The sequence below is a fragment of the Pseudophryne corroboree genome, chromosome 1 (genome assembly GCF_028390025.1).
Source record: "Pseudophryne corroboree isolate aPseCor3 chromosome 1, aPseCor3.hap2, whole genome shotgun sequence".
Classification (NCBI taxonomy): Eukaryota; Metazoa; Chordata; class Amphibia; order Anura; family Myobatrachidae; genus Pseudophryne; species Pseudophryne corroboree.
Window position 1 is genome coordinate 334,917,405 of NC_086444.1, and position 16,307 is coordinate 334,933,711.

General features: G+C 41.3%; 1 protein-coding gene across 3 annotated transcripts in view; it reads left to right on the forward strand.

The window, feature by feature from the left end:
* ADGRD1 (adhesion G protein-coupled receptor D1) overlaps positions 1–16,307 on the forward strand; it is a 1,058,506-nt gene that overhangs the window by 131,960 nt on the left and 910,239 nt on the right. Inside the window, exon 4 of one of the 3 annotated variants that reach the window (XM_063964650.1) lies at positions 5,055–5,150. The exons of the other annotated variants lie outside the window; for them this stretch is intronic. Coding sequence (XP_063820720.1) covers positions 5,055–5,150 — 96 coding nt within the window. The remainder of the gene's footprint in view (positions 1–5,054; positions 5,151–16,307) is intronic. 3 annotated transcript variants of the gene reach the window in all.

Consider the following 16,307-nt stretch of genomic DNA (forward strand, 5'->3'; position numbering starts at 1 on the left):
AATAATATAGACTGGTTGATAAAGAGATGTCGTAGTAGTATGTATGTATAAAGAAGAAAGAAAAAAAAACCACGGTTAGGTGGTATACAATTATGGACGGACTGCCTGCCGAGTGCAGACACAGAGGTAGCCACAGCCGTGAACTACCGTACTGTACTGTGTCTGCTGCTAATATAGACTGGTTGATAAAGAGATGTCTATGTAACTATGTATGTATAAAGAAGAAAGAAAAAAAAACCACGGTTAGGTGGTATACAATTATGGACGGACTGCCTGCCGAGTGCAGACACAGAGGTAGCCACAGCCGTGAACTACCGTACTGTACTGTGTCTGCTGCTAATATAGACTGGTTGATAAAGAGATGTCTATGTAACTATGTATGTATAAAGAAGAAAGAAAAAAAAACCACGGTTAGGTGGTATACAATTATGGACGGACTGCCTGCCGAGTGCAGACACAGAGGTAGCCACAGCCGTGAACTACCGTACTGTACTGTGTCTGCTGCTAATATAGACTGGTTGATAAAGAGATGTCGTAGTAGTATGTATGTATAAAGAAGAAAAAAAAACCACGGTTAGGTGGTATACAATTATGGACGGACTGCCTGCCGAGTGCAGACACAGAGGTAGCCACAGCCGTGAACTACCGTACTGTGTCTGCTGCGACTGGATGATAAATGATATAAAAAATATATATATATCACTACTGCAGCCGGACAGGTATATATTATATATTATATAATGACGGACCTGCTGGACACTGTCTGTCAGCAGAATGAGTTTTATTTTTATAGAATAAAAAAAACAACAACACACAAGTGAAGTCACACGACGAGTGTTTAACTTTTTCAGGCAATCACAATATAAGTATACTACTAACTATACTGGTGGTCAGTGTGGTCAGGTCACTGGTCAGTCACACTGGCAGTGGCACTCCTGCAGCAAAAGTGTGCACTGTTTAATTTTAATATAATATTATGTACTCCTGGCTCCTGCTATAACCTATAACTGGCACTGCAGTGCTCCCCAGTCTCCCCCACAATTATAAGCTGTGTGAGCTGAGCAGTCAGACAGATATATAATATATATAGATGATGCAGCACACTGGGCTGAGCCTGAGCAGTGCACACAGATATGGTATGTGACTGAGTCACTGTGTGTATCGCTTTTTTCAGGCAGAGAACGGATATATTAAATAAACTGCACTGTCTGGTGGTCACTCACTATATAATATTATGTACTCCTGGCTCCTGCTATAACCTATAACTGGCACTGCAGTGCTCCCCAGTCTCCCCCACAATTATAAGCTGTGTGAGCTGAGCAGTCAGACAGATATATAATATATATAGATGATGCAGCACACTGGGCTGAGCCTGAGCAGTGCACACAGATATGGTATGTGACTGAGTCACTGTGTGTATCGCTTTTTTCAGGCAGAGAACGGATATATTAAATAAACTGCACTGTCTGGTGGTCACTCACTAGTAAACTCTCTGCACTCTCTACACTTCTACAGTACTCCTCCTAGTCCTAAGCTCCAGTAAATCTCTCTCTCTTATAATCTAAATGGAGAGGACGCCAGCCACGTCCTCTCCCTATCAATCTCAATGCACGTGTGAAAATGGCGGCGACGCGCGGCTCCTTATATAGAATCCGAGTCTCGCGAGAATCCGACAGCGTCATGATGACGTTCGGGCGCGCTCGGGTTAACCGAGCAAGGCGGGAGGATCCGAGTCTGCTCGGACCCGTGAAAAAAACCATGAAGTTCGGGCGGGTTCGGATTCAGAGAAACCGAACCCGCTCATCTCTAGTAAATTTACTAAGATGGGAGTTCTATTTAAGATGAGATGTTGACCATAGCAACCAATCAGATTCTACTTCTCATTTATCTAGCACCTTCTAGAAGATAATACCTGTAATCTGATTGGTTGCTATGGGCAACATCTCATCTTAAATAGAACTCCCATCTTAGTAAATTTACCCCATAGAGTGGGAATAGAACCTGTGGCGAGTGCAGCTCACCACCGAGCCTGCAAGGGGCTTCGTTGTGCTCGTCCCCACCGCTGGAATTCTATGTCTGAGATCCCGGCTGCCGGTAACGCGGCCCCAACCCCTTAAAATTATTTGGTCATCTCCCAGAGAGCACCATTCTTTCTACTCTTTATAAAATCTATTCCTTGCTTTATTTTTATTTACCCCTCCTCCTCAGCATCCTGTACATTTGTAACATTTATTTTTTTAAACTCCAATACTTATTTCCTTTCTTTTATCCATCTTTATCCCTGCACCCTGGAGCCATGTGTGTTATTAAACCTTTTGATCTTGTTTGTACTTGGCAGCTCTGAATCAGATTTATTCCATTACAGATATCAGATGGACGCTCAGTAGAGCTGAGCCAATACAACATAAAAATTAACACAATTTTTACGAGAGATTCTTGCATAACTAACGTTACAATGGTCATTATAGTTCTGATGTTTGACTTAACGCTACACAGATGCCCTGACAATATCTTGAGAAGACATTACAGCTGATCTCAAGATGCTGTTCGTATTAGTCAAACTGTTTTCTCTGTTCCTAGTACAGAATGTCTCTCTTCTACATATCTTGTAACTTGCTACATGAACTAGCACTATTAGCTTGACTGTTATGGATAGCAGAAATGCAATGTCCTGGGTACAGAATGTATTCAGTTTACTACATTTCAGAACCAGCCTTTCATAGTGTCAGACAGGGCCGGAACTACGTGTGTGCCAGGTGTGCCTGGCACACAGTGCAGTTGCCCTGAGGGCGCAACGGCCAGCAGCATGTAATGAGTCAAATTGACTCATTACATGCTGCCTCTGCTGTGTGCGCCGCGACCGCGCTGTTGAGGAGAGCAGCACCGGAGGGAGCGGAGAAGGAGGAGGATTGAGGGGGACTGGAGCCGCAGCAGCATTATGTCATTGGTAGTAGCGCCACTGCAGCTGTCCCCTCTCCTTCCGTATTGGCTGCCCGGTGCTGCTGTGAATGCTGAGATGGGGTTCCTTCATCCCAGCATTCATTGCAGTGCCGGGCAGCCAATACGGAAGGAGAGGGGACAGCTGCAGCGGCGCTACTTCCAATTACATGGCGCTGCTGCGGCTCCAGTCCCCCTTCCGCCTCCTCCTTCTCCTCTCCCTCCGGTGCTGCCAGCACGAGAAGCCTGACTGCCAGCGGGGAGATGGTAAGTATATCTCTCTGTGTCTATCTCTGTCTCTCTCTCTATTCTGTCTGCCGTACTGTGTAAAAAGGGGGACTGGCTGCCGTAATGTGTAAAAAGGGGGACTGGCTGCCGTAATGTGTAAAAAGGGGGATGCTGTCTGCTGTAATGTGTAAAAAGGGGGACGCTATCTGCCATAATGTGTAAAAAAGGGGACGTTGTCTGCCGTAATGTGTAAAAAGGGGGACGCTGTTTGCCGTAATGTGTAAAAAGGGGACGCTGTCTGACGTAATGTGTAAATAGGGGGAATGTCTGCTGTAATGTATAAAAGGGGCTCTACCTGGTGTAGTGGCGCTACTGTGCGGCGTAATTTGAATAATGGAGACTACTGTGCGCCATAGTATGAACTGGTATTATTTTGTGGCCACGCCCCTTCCCCATGAAGCCCCGCCCCTATATATGGTTCACGCGCCCACGGCGCGCACTGCCCCTGTCTTGCATTGGGGTGGGGGGGGGGTGGGGTGCCAATGCCATTTCTTGCACACAGCGCTAAAATGCCTAGTTACGGCACTGGTGTCAGAATTAGCATTGGGTATTTATACTTCTAGATCTTGAGAAAATACTTTTTGTTTCTTATGCTAGGGATACACTGTCCAATTATCAGCCTAATTATTGAACAGTGTACTGCCTTGCTTGATCACTAATTACTGGTATGTTGGACATGCAAAATCATCCAGCATGCCTGATAGATAGCTCACAATTGGGACCCATTTATCAGGCCTTGGGGAGTGATAAATAGCATGGTGATAAAGAACCAGCCAATCAGCTCCTAACTACCATATTACAGGCTGTATTTGAAAAATGACAGGAGCTGATTGGTTGGTACTTTATCACCGTGCAATTTATCACTCTCCGAGGCTTGATAAATCTGGTAAAATGTATGGCCACGTTATCTGACAGTGAATTTTTAGGGAGCCACCTGGCTTTTCCGGGACAGTAGGCAGATATGTCAAAACAGTTACAGCGTGTACTGCTGAACCATCCATCTTCATGGATTTTCCTTTTCACCCCATAGATGTGCACAGGAATACCAGTGAAGATCACCGACTGTAATAGACAGTAATATGCGCAGTTGTGATGGTGTCCGGTGGCACATTGCCTGGAACTGAATCTCCCCCTTTGTTTTTATTACACACAGTTTGTACAACACACAGATGCCAGTATAGTACAACTATAAAACAGAAAAAGGACAATAAATCAAACACAAATAAATAATGTTTAACACACTCCTAATATATAATGAGTATCCATTTACAGTATGTATAAATATTAAGTCAATAAACGGAAGCTAGACTGTGCATATGCATAATTCTGTGTGTATTTACTCATTTCATCCATCATTTGCCATTTTGTTCATGAGATTCTAACATTATCATTTGCAACCATCATTTTGAAAATGTTGTGTTATCATTGTTTTATGTTCCCATTGTTTCTGAGCTTTATATCTCTCAGAGGATAACACTTACAGTATGAGTTATTGACACCATCCACAGATCTGATGGTGATTCATATGAATAGATTGGTCATCTTATTGATAACAATGAGTCTCCATGTGCACCAAACCCACAGCATTATATTGGATTATGGGCTATTAATAGCAATGATATCTGCCTACATTATAAGACAGTTAACATATATTTAAAGACCATATTTAGAAAGGAGATATGATGGATATTGTAGCAGTTACATTCAAAGCATTTCTAAAGTTTATAATAATATTGAAAACCAACTAAAACCTGGTCACGTTTCCTAGAGAGATATAAAGCATTTATTGTCTTTGTTTACCATTTCTGACTGTCTTTTATCCATTCCAGCCGTCATCATCCACAACTACATTGTGCTTCCTTACCATAATTCTTCCTCTGTCTATAGCAATGACTCTGCCTACTCTAACTTCTCTGCAACTGTAGGTGAGGACTATGTATGTATATTTATGTATTTACTGTATGTGTGCATGATGGAGTATGTCTCTGATTGGTAAGTGGTATCTTTCTTATTGTTTGGTATAGTGCATAGAATAAATTATAGTTATAAATCCAATGCTGTGCTCTAATTTAAACTATTACCAAAACATTTATTTAACTCCACTGTGGGGTTTGAAACTGGTACTGAACATGTTACTACCTGTAGATTAATTTAATTGCACTTTGCTGGTCGTCTCCTTGAAGAAACCAAACTAAAGATGATTGCATTTATGCTTTTTAAGGTATACATTTTGTTGCATCTTACAATATAATCATAAAGGATCTTTGAAATAGTGCATCATCAGACTTCCAGTGAACCACCTCTTAAGGACCCCCACCCACGCCTTACTAAAACATTGTTTTTGGCAAGGTTTTTCATACTATTAATAGCATGTGAACTAGCTTTTATGCAACACATTACTCCTATGACCCTATACCCTTATCCTTGTGGCTAGCAGAGTTACAGTAGTGTATGGTAACCTTTATTTGGTGTTACATAATTGACTTTGTATGTTGTCCCATCTACATATAAATAATGGCCATATGATGCACACTGTGTTTATTTGCATGGGTGCTGAGATGGTTGTTAAGGTGGGTGCAAAATATAAGGACCTGTCTAGGGCCCCAGGATTGCCAGGGAGGTGCAACCATAAACAAAAGATGGTGTTACCACATCGCTCTCAGTAATTCATTGCTGAGGAAAGGGAGGTTGGGAGTGGTCACGCTGACCACACTTGACCACAGCACTTATTGTCAGGCCCAACAGATATCCCGGTTGACCTGTTTACTTAAAGCACAAAAACACAGTTACCAGCCAGAAAATACTGTTAGCTGCCTGGCTGTGATCTATACGCTTGTACATGCCCTCTTGTAACGTTTGCTAAATGTTTTCCTTTTTTCTGGCTTCTGCACTTTTTGTCACACTTATATTATTCAGTAACTTGGAATATGACACAAGCCTGCGCTCAGGTTACAGGAAAAAAACAGTAAAATGTATTCTAGAGAAAGCAACATTATTTGTAAATTTAAAGCTGTACATGTACAGATAATTCAGTCTCAAAAGTTACCTCAGCAACATTTTTCTTGCCCTCTTCACTCACCAAGAGAAACGTATTACAGCAGTGTTATATAATCCTAATGACCACTGCATCTATTCAACTGGATTCTGGTACTAATTATCATGGAGAACTCACAAATGTCTGTTCTAAACAAGTCTTTAGTCAAAGCAAACTAATAAAAATTATGTACAATCTTAAAACTAGAGTTTCTCACCACCACCAGTAAGGAAATAATCTGGAGAACAGGTATCTCCTTTCCAGAATGTTGCTTTATGGTCCTTTATTACCACTTCTACTCATATATATGTATAGTTTTCTTGGACTTTTAGTAAGTATACCATTTTAAAGTGTACCAAAGATTTATATTACACTTTGAAATATGTAGATGTGCTAGATACATGATATAAATTACCTGCAAAAAGATAATACAAGATTACATTTTCTCTACATAGTACTGAATAAATGAAAGTCACATGAATGTCAATTTTTCCCCCCATAAATTAATCTGGTTTACTGCAACAAGTTGAATGGTGGTGAGTTTTTCCTTTCCATTTTGTACTGAAGCTATTGGTAGTTTGCAACTATCTTCTTGACCACCACAGTCAGATGCTTGCGCACAACTCAATCCTCTGCCTTCTTCTTTGTCATAGTGTACATGAATGAAGGGTTTTGATCAGGTGACCCTCACTTCAGGAATAAGCTTGAGTGCTGAAAAATCTATGCATGCCAATTTAGAGACTCTTTAGACATACTTGATGTCTCCCCCTAAATTATAGGTGGACACTCTGAAAATACGACTATTAGATCAATGATAAAATGGAACAAAACTTGCTGTTTAATCTCCACTAAAAATAAAAACAAAAAAAGTATTTTAGGGTAAAGGGACATGTACTCTGGTGGGTTTTTCTAAAAAGAAATTATCCATAATATTTTAGTGTTATAGTTATAAAAAAATTAAATAAAAATGGCTATTCAGTTTATTTTTTATTTTTTACATTCTGGGGTATTTAAAATTCTGTTTGTTTTTTCTTTATTTTTTAAATGCCAATGTATTTAACTCTATAGGGTCATTGTCATGGTCAACGGTCTTCTTCATTCACTAGTTGAATGCATAGCACAAGAACTCGCTGTGTCGCAGCTATGTTTTAATTTAGAAGATAAAGTTATTTTTCATCCAACACCATTTCTTGGCTGAAGGATATGTATCTGCTGCCGGCAGCCCTTGTCTGCCCATGCCTTTACCTCTTCCCTCTGACCCCCTTCCTGTGCAACAATTGTGTTTGACAGAGCCTGCAAAGGTTTCTAAAGACTGGAAATTCCTTATTAGAATTCGGATTCACAGCCATGCATAACCTTACATAGCCTGCTCTAAATCTGCATTTACATAACATCCAAAATTAATAGTAGGGCACAGTTTTAACAGTTGACAGTTGCAGATTCTTTAGATCAAAGGTGATGAAACCCAGGCTGTCATTTATTAGCCAAAATGTCTCTACACACTGCTTAGCATTATCCTAACACAGTAATGTGTAACAAGTAATGAGTGCATCTTCACTCTAGCAGCCTTAATTTCCTTCATACCATGATTTCCAAAGGATGAAACTTGAGTATTAAGGATCTCTAGAGAAGTGTCATATGACAATTGCAACAAATTTAGAAAATGTATTTTATGCAATTCAGTATTGAAATGTTTTGGAGACAGGTAGATGCAGTAACTGTGAGCATAACATATGGTCTACATAAATAATTTGCAATACATTGCACCGTATCATGGTATTTTTTCTAAAATAAGTTAATAAAGTTGTATTCCGTTCCATTTAATTCAATTGCTAGGGTTCCTTTGTGGGTCAGGAGTTCAAAGTGGAATGGTGACCTTTATACTGTGCAGACAACCATTATGATACATTTTCAAATCTGTTCTAGACAAGGCTCTGTATTGTTCAACCCACTTGGAGTATTAATTGTATAATTATAGTTTTCTCTAATACCCCTTTTTCTGACATAGGCCTTATGTCTGAAACGGTCTGACCCGGGTTGACAGACCCGTGTCTGCAAACCTGCAGCTGACCAGAGTTATTCCTGCGACTTGCAACCCAGGGCAAAGAATTTAATTGGTGTGGGGCAATAGCACTCGGAGATGACATCATCTCCAAGCTCATACAGTAAAGTGGAAAAGACCCGGGTCTGGTGTTAAGGGTGACGACTTGGGAATAATCCAGGTCATCACCTATGTGTAAGGTACAGAAAACCCCGGCTTCCACCCGTGCTTTGTCTCCCAGACATTTTAAAGCCGGGATGTAGGTCTGAAAGGGGATTAGAGGCTTTAGTCAAATCACAACAAATTTGTGTTGTAACAAATTTTTTTTTTTTGTCTATCAGGAATCTGGATTGTTTGAAAATACTCATTCTAAATTACAAGTTTCCACTAAAAAGTATTTTCTGGGAAAACATGTTAAGTTTGGATGCAAAGAGGATGAGTGTTCAGTTGCCTGCCTTGGGCTCTAGACTGTGTTCAGGAGTGTTAAGAGGACTGTGCTCCTGGGTGTCCCCAAAACGTCACTTTAGCTCTTGTCAATGCCATACTTGCAGCATAGAGATTAAATGGAGAAAGAGTGGACTCTTTAACAGTGTATTGCTACCCAAATACCCCATCAATGTCTACTTTGGCTTCCCATATTTCCTAAGAGTTCTAACTGGAAATGTGCCAAGTCTTACTAGGCTTCGATTCACTAAGGTACTTTACTTATACATGCATGCCCCAATTGTATTGTACTCATGGCTGCACAGCCCCAATCCACCACTTCATCACCACCACACTCCAAACATATAAGGCAAAAAGAACACGCAGGTTGCACTCTGGGTAATGAGATTAAAAGAATGTGAAATCATGTTGACATATGTACTTTGGAATTACCACCACTGCAGGAGATACACCTGTTTCATCCTCTCAATACCCTGGATCTTCTCAGTGACACTTTTGGGCATGCACAGAACCTTTGTTGACATAGTGAAACCATGATTGCCTAATGGTTACATTTCATTAAGAACTTGAAATGGTGTCCTGATTTTCCACAAGTGAAACATAATGGAACCCAGTTGTTAAAAATATGACACCAATATATACACTATAAAAGTATGGGGACAATGGAACATCCCATCTATATGTGCTTGTTGAACGTCTCATTTCAGTAGCATGGGCATTAGGCTAAAGCTGGCTAACAATTTGCTATGTGCCACACCCATTTAGTCACAAGAGCATTTTTATTTTAGTTGTTGAGGTTGAAAAAAGACAAATGTCCATCGAGTTCAACCTGTATTATAACATTTTATATCATTTAAATATTGTATGCTTGGATATTTCTTTCAATTAGGAATTTATGTAGTCCATTTTTAAACTTATTGAATGAGTCCACCATTACTACCTTCTCTGGCAGAGAATTGCAAATCCTTACTGCTCTTACTGTGAAGAATCCTTTTCTCCGTTGTGTATGATTTTTTCTTCTAACCTCAGGGGGTGTTCCCGTGTCCTGTGTAGCCTTGTTATGATAAAATATTAATCATTAGTGAGGTTCGGAACTGTGCAGGCCAGTCAAGTTCTCCCATGGCAAACCCTGTTTAGACAGATCCCGCTTTGTGCAAAGGAACATTGTCATGCTGAAACGGGAAAGAGCCTACTCCAAACTATTGTACCACATTGGAATCACAGTTTTCTACAGTATCTGTAACATTAAGATTTCACTTCACTGGAACTAAGGAACCTAGACCTAAGTGTGAAAAAATTCCAGAGACCCCTCCACCACAATAGAGCCTCCTCCATAGATCCTTAGATCTTAGATTAAATTCTATAGATCTTCCGCCATCAAACTTTACAGTTGGCATTCCAGCATTTGCCAAACCCCAATTTATCTGTCAGACTGCCAGATAGGGAAGCGAGATACATCTTCCCAGAAAACACATTTCCACTGCTCCAGAGCCCAATGCATGTATGCTTTACACCACTCTTGTAACCATTTGGCATTGTGCATAGTGATCTTGTGTACAGCTGCTTGGCCATGGAAACTCAATCCATAAAGCTCCCAAAGAACAGTTATTGTGCTGACCTGCATCCAGAGGCATATGTAATACTGTAGTGGGTGTCATAACTGAGGACAGATGATTTATACATGTTATGCACAATAGCACTTGGCTCTCTTGTTCTGTGAGCTTGTGTGGCCTATCGCTATGTGCCTGAGTTTTTGTTGGTCCTAAATGTTTCCACTTCACAGTAACTGCACATACAGGTGACTGTGGCAGATCTATTAGTGCTGAAATTTGTCAAACTGACTCATTGAAAAGGTGACAGCCTATGACGGTGCCACTGTGAAAGTTACTGAGCTCTTCAATATGGTAAATTCTACTGCTAATGTTTGACTATGGAGATCATATGGCGTAAGCTTGATTTCATGCTCGTGCTAGTAGTGGGTGTGGCTGAAATGGCTAGACACACTCATTACAATGGGTGTCCACGTGGCTTTCACTATGTAGTGTTGTTTAACATATTGTAGAACTTTTGAGCAAAAAGTTTGTTTTCACTCAAGCTAGCATAATTTTGATGGATGGGGACAGACTAGCTATTAAACAGCCCACATCGGCAGGTTTTCACTGTATCAAACAGTTTTGTTACACTGACAAGATACAAAATAAAATACACATGCATGTAATATTTGTTTGCCTTTGGCCAAGTATGTAGCTTTTCTGGAAATGATTGTAAGCAGATATGTATGGGTCACTTCAGTTCCACTCATCTGGATGTGTTGATCTTCCACTTACAAATCAGACTTTCCTAGAAGACAGTTTAACACTTTTATGGTCTTGCTTACGTATGGACATAGGGAAGATGACATTAAGCACAATCCTTTCGTGTATTACAATGGATAACTATTCTTGTGAACTGGACAATCCCGAAATAAGTTGCAAATTTTCAGTAAAGCTATCAGTAGATTGTGATTGTATCACTTTGGGTGGGGTCTTCACTGGATTCACTTTTAATGTATTTCTTTCTTGATATTCAGATTAGATGGAAGAGAGTGATATTAATGCGTTATAAATTAACTTCACATTTGTGGATGGGCGAATCTTTGAAATATGGAGGGTTTATAAAGAGGCAGTATGTCCCCGGTATTTGACCCCAGAGCTACTTTTTACAGATGAGTGATAATGGAATGGCATAATTCATTGTCACAATCAGTGCACTGAGCAGCACATACTGGCTGTATAGAAGCAGCACATACTGGCTGTATAGGAGCAGCAAATACTGGCTGTATAGAAGCAGCACATACTGGCTGTATAGGAGCAGCACATACTGGCTGTATAGGAGCAGCAAATACTGGCTGTATAGGAGCAGCACATATTGGCTGTATAGAAGCAGCACATACTGGCTATATAGGAGCAGCAAATACTGGCTGTATAGGAGCAGCACATACTGGCTGTATAGGAGCAGCACATACTGGCTGTATAGAAGCAGCACATACTAGCTGTATAGAAGCAGCACATACTGGCTGTATAGGAGCAGCACATACTGGCTGTATAGAAGCAGCACATACTGGCTTTATAGGAGCAGCACATACTGGCTGTATAGGAGCAGCACATACTGGCTGTATAGGAGCAGCACATATTGGCTGCAAAAGAGCAGCACATACTGGCTGCATAGGAGCAGCATATACTGGCTGTATAGAAGCAGCACATACTGGCTGTATAGGAGCAGCACATACTGGCTGTATAGAAGCAGCACATACTGGCTGTATAGGAGCAGCACATACTGGCTGTATAGGAGCAGCAAATACTGGCTGTATAGAAGCAGCACATACTGGCTGTATAGGAGCAGCACATACTGGCTGTATAGGAGCAGCACATACTGGCTGTATAGAAGCAGCACATACTGGCTGTATAGGAGCAGCACATACTGGCTGTATAGAAGCAGCACATACTGGCTGTATAGGAGCAGCACATACTGGCTCTATAGGAGCAGCAAATACTGGCTGTATAGGAGCAGCACATATTGGCTGTATAGAAGCAGCACATACTGGCTGTATAGAAGCAGCACATACTGGCTGTATAGGAGCAGCACATACTGGCTGTATAGGCGCAGCCAGTGGCATAAGTTTGACACAGTTGCCCGGAGGCAAGGAAAATATTGGTGCCCCCCCCCCCATATATATATATATATATATATATATATATATATATATACATACATATATACACACATTTGCTCCTGCATAGCAAGCCTGCAGATTCTAACTATATGAAGCTACTACAAAACTGTTGCAACTAGGCAGATCTATGTAGGGGTCCAGCCACACCCTACATAGATCTGCTCAGTCACTCCCAATGCTGATTATTTCTCTGACAATTAATTTGCAAGTGTCATATCCAGGATTAGAACTCACAACCTATTACACTGGAAGCATACACATTACTGATGGAGATATGTGCTCTTGCACAGGAAGTGTGATAATTCTAACTATATGAAGTTACGTGTAATTGTCAGAGAAATAACTTCATATAGTTAGAATTCTCATGCTTCCTTTATAGGAGCAAATAGCTTCATCAGTAAGGTGTCTGCTTCCATTGTATCTATAATAAAGAGGGTGTTATTTGTAAGGTGTAGTGACTAGTGGGGAAGTCGGATACGGAAGAGATACTGGCTGCTGTCAATTAACTTAATTGATTAATGTTGCTGAACACATAGAACAGGAGGAGAGGTGCCCCCCTTCAAAGCAGGAGCCCGGCGGCAGCTGACTCCGTTGCCTCCCAGAGTTCTGCCTCTGGGCGCAGCACATATTGGCTGCAAAAGAGCAGCACATACTGGCTGCAAAGGAGCAGCATATACTGGCTGTATAGAAGCAGCACATACAGGCTGTATAGGAGCAGCACATACTGGCTGTATAGGAGCAGCAAATACTGGCTGTATAGAAGCAGCACATACTGGCTGTATAGGAGCAGCACATACTGGCTGTATAGAAGCAGCACATACTGGCTGTATAGGAGCAGCACATACTGGCTGTATAGGAGCAGCAAATACTGGCTGTATAGAAGCAGCACATACTGGCTGTATAGGAGCAGCACATACTGGCTGTATAGGAGCAGCAAATACTGGCTGTATAGGAGCAGCACATATTGGCTGTATAGAAGCAGCACATACTGGCTGTATAGGAGCAGCACATACTGGCTGTATAAGAGCAGCACATACTGGCTGTATAGAAGCAGCACATATTGGCTGTATAGAAGCAGCACATACTGGCTGTATAGGAGCAGCACATATTGGCTATATAGAAGCAGCACATACTGGCTGTATAGGAGCAGCACATACTGGCTGTATAAGAGCAGCACATACTGGCTGTATAGGAGCAGCACATACTGGCTGTATAGGAGCAGCACATACTGGCTGTATAGGAGCAGCACATACTGGCTGTATAGGAGCAGCACATACTGGCTGTATAGGAGCAGCACATACTGGCTGTATAGAAGCAGCACATACTGGCTGTATTGGAGCAGCACATACTGGCTGTATAGGAGCAGCACATACTGGCTGTATAGGAGCAGCACATACTGGCTGTATAGGAGCAGCACATACTGGCTGTATAGGAGCAGCACATACTGGCTGTATAGGAGCAGCACATACTGGCTGTATAGAAGCAGCACATACTGGCTGTATTGGAGCAGCACATACTGGCTGTATAGGAGCAGCACATACTGGCTGTATAGGAGCAGCACATACTGGCTGTATAGGAGCAGCACATACTGGCTGTATAGGAGCAGCACATACTGGCTGTATAGGAGCAGCACATACTGGCTGCATAGGAGCAACACATACTGGCTGCATAGGACCAGCACGTACTGGCTGCATAGGACCAGCACATACTGGCTGCGTAGGACCAGCACATACTGGCTGCATAGGAGCAGCACATACTGTCTGCATAGGACCAGCACATACTGGCTGCATAGGACCAGCACATACTGGCTGCATAGGACCAGCACATACTGGCTGCATAGGACCAGCACATACTGGCTGCATAGGACCAGCACATACTGGCTGCATAGGACCAGCACATACTGGCTGATAGAATTCACCTTGAGAGCAAAATGGAATTTTGTGGCAACAAAATGTCAATGCAAGATCATCGTGAAATGCTACTTCTACCAACATTCTCATAAATACCTGTTAATGTAAATGTGAATGCTGGTAGGCAATTTACTTGTGATGTTCCCCGACCCCAAGTCTATATCTTGCCAGCTTTCTAATGTTGGAAAATGGATTTCCCATTTATTTGTGAAATGTGAAGACAAGAGCCAGCACTAAACCAGAGTAAAGTTCTGAGAGACTTCATCCTTCTCCACAAAAACCAACACATTTGTGATTTTTTCCAGTTATAATTAACATCCAGAGGACAAATTGGACTAGTTTGATGAGCATGATACTGATGTTACTTATATTTCATGGTCTTATTAATCACCAGATCTGGAACTAGAGATGTGCGGCTGGCACTTTTCATGTTTTGGTTTTGGTTCTAATTCCACTTTCGTGTTTTGGTTTTGGATCTGGATGATTTTTGAAAAAAACATGAAAACAGCTAAAATCATAGAATTTGGGGGGTAATTTTGCTCCTATGGTATTATTAACCTCAATAACATTTCCAGTCTATTCTGAACACCTCACACCTCACAATATTGTTTTTAGGCTTAAAAGTTGCACCGAGGTTGCTGGATGACTAAGCTAAGCGACACAAGTGGACAACACAAACACCTGGCCCATCTAGGCGTGGCACTGCAGTGTCAGGCAGGAGGGAAGATATATAAAAAAAAAGGCCCCAAACAGCACATCATGCAAAGAAGAAAAAGAATTGCAATGAGGTAGTTGTATGACTAAGCCAAGTGACACAAACAATTGGCCCATCTAGGCGTGGCACTGCAGTGGCAGACAGGAGGGCAGATATAAAAAAAGGCCCCAAACAGCACATCATGCAAAGAAGAAAAATAATTGCAATGAGGTAGTTGTATGACTAAGCCAAGCGACACAACCACCTGGCCCATCTAGTAGTGTTACGCAGTGGCTGAATGTCAAGAGTGGGCTGCAATTGTTCAGTCCACTGACAGCATCTCCAGCACGCTCCAGTCACTTTTAAAAAATCTGCAATTGGTGGACTTTTACGGCAGTACCCCAGGACTAATACAGCAATACCCCTGGACTTATACGGCAGTGTCACACAGGATGGCACTTTTCAAAAACTAGGCCCCAAACAGCACCTCATGCAAAGATATCGAAGAGGTGCAATGAGGTAGCTGTATGACTAAGCCAAGCGACACAAACAATTCCAACTGGAATTATATGTTCAAATCACTGGAATTATACGTCCAAATCACTGGAATTATACGTCCAAATCACTGGAATTAATAATTATACGTCCAAATCACTGGAGTTAATTGGCAAAATCACTGTAATTATACGTCCAAATCACTGGAATTAATTGGCAAGATCACTGTAATTAATAATTATACGTCCAAATCACTGGAATTAATTGGCAAAATCACTGGAATTATACGTCCAAATCACTGGAATTAAATGGCAAGATCACTGTAATTAATAATTATACATCCAAATCACTGGAATTAATTGGCAAGATCACTGTAATTACTAATTATACGTCCAAATCACTGTAATTAATAATTATACGTCGAAATCACTGAAATTAATAGGCAAAATCACTGTAATTATAAATCCAAATCACTGGAATTAATTGGCAAAATTACTGTAATTAATAATTATACGTCCAAATCACGAATTAAATGTCAAAATCTCGGTATCGCCTGCCTAGTGAAGTGGAATCTAGATGGAATTTGTTACCGGGGACACAATACCTCCATCAATTGTCTAAATCCCACTGCACTAATGGCGGATACCGGACGCACGTCTAACACCAACATAAGTGTCAAGGCCTCAGTTATGTGGGCTTCCATCGTCATGTGAAGCTGAACCACTAGTCATGAACATAGGCCAGGGCCTCAG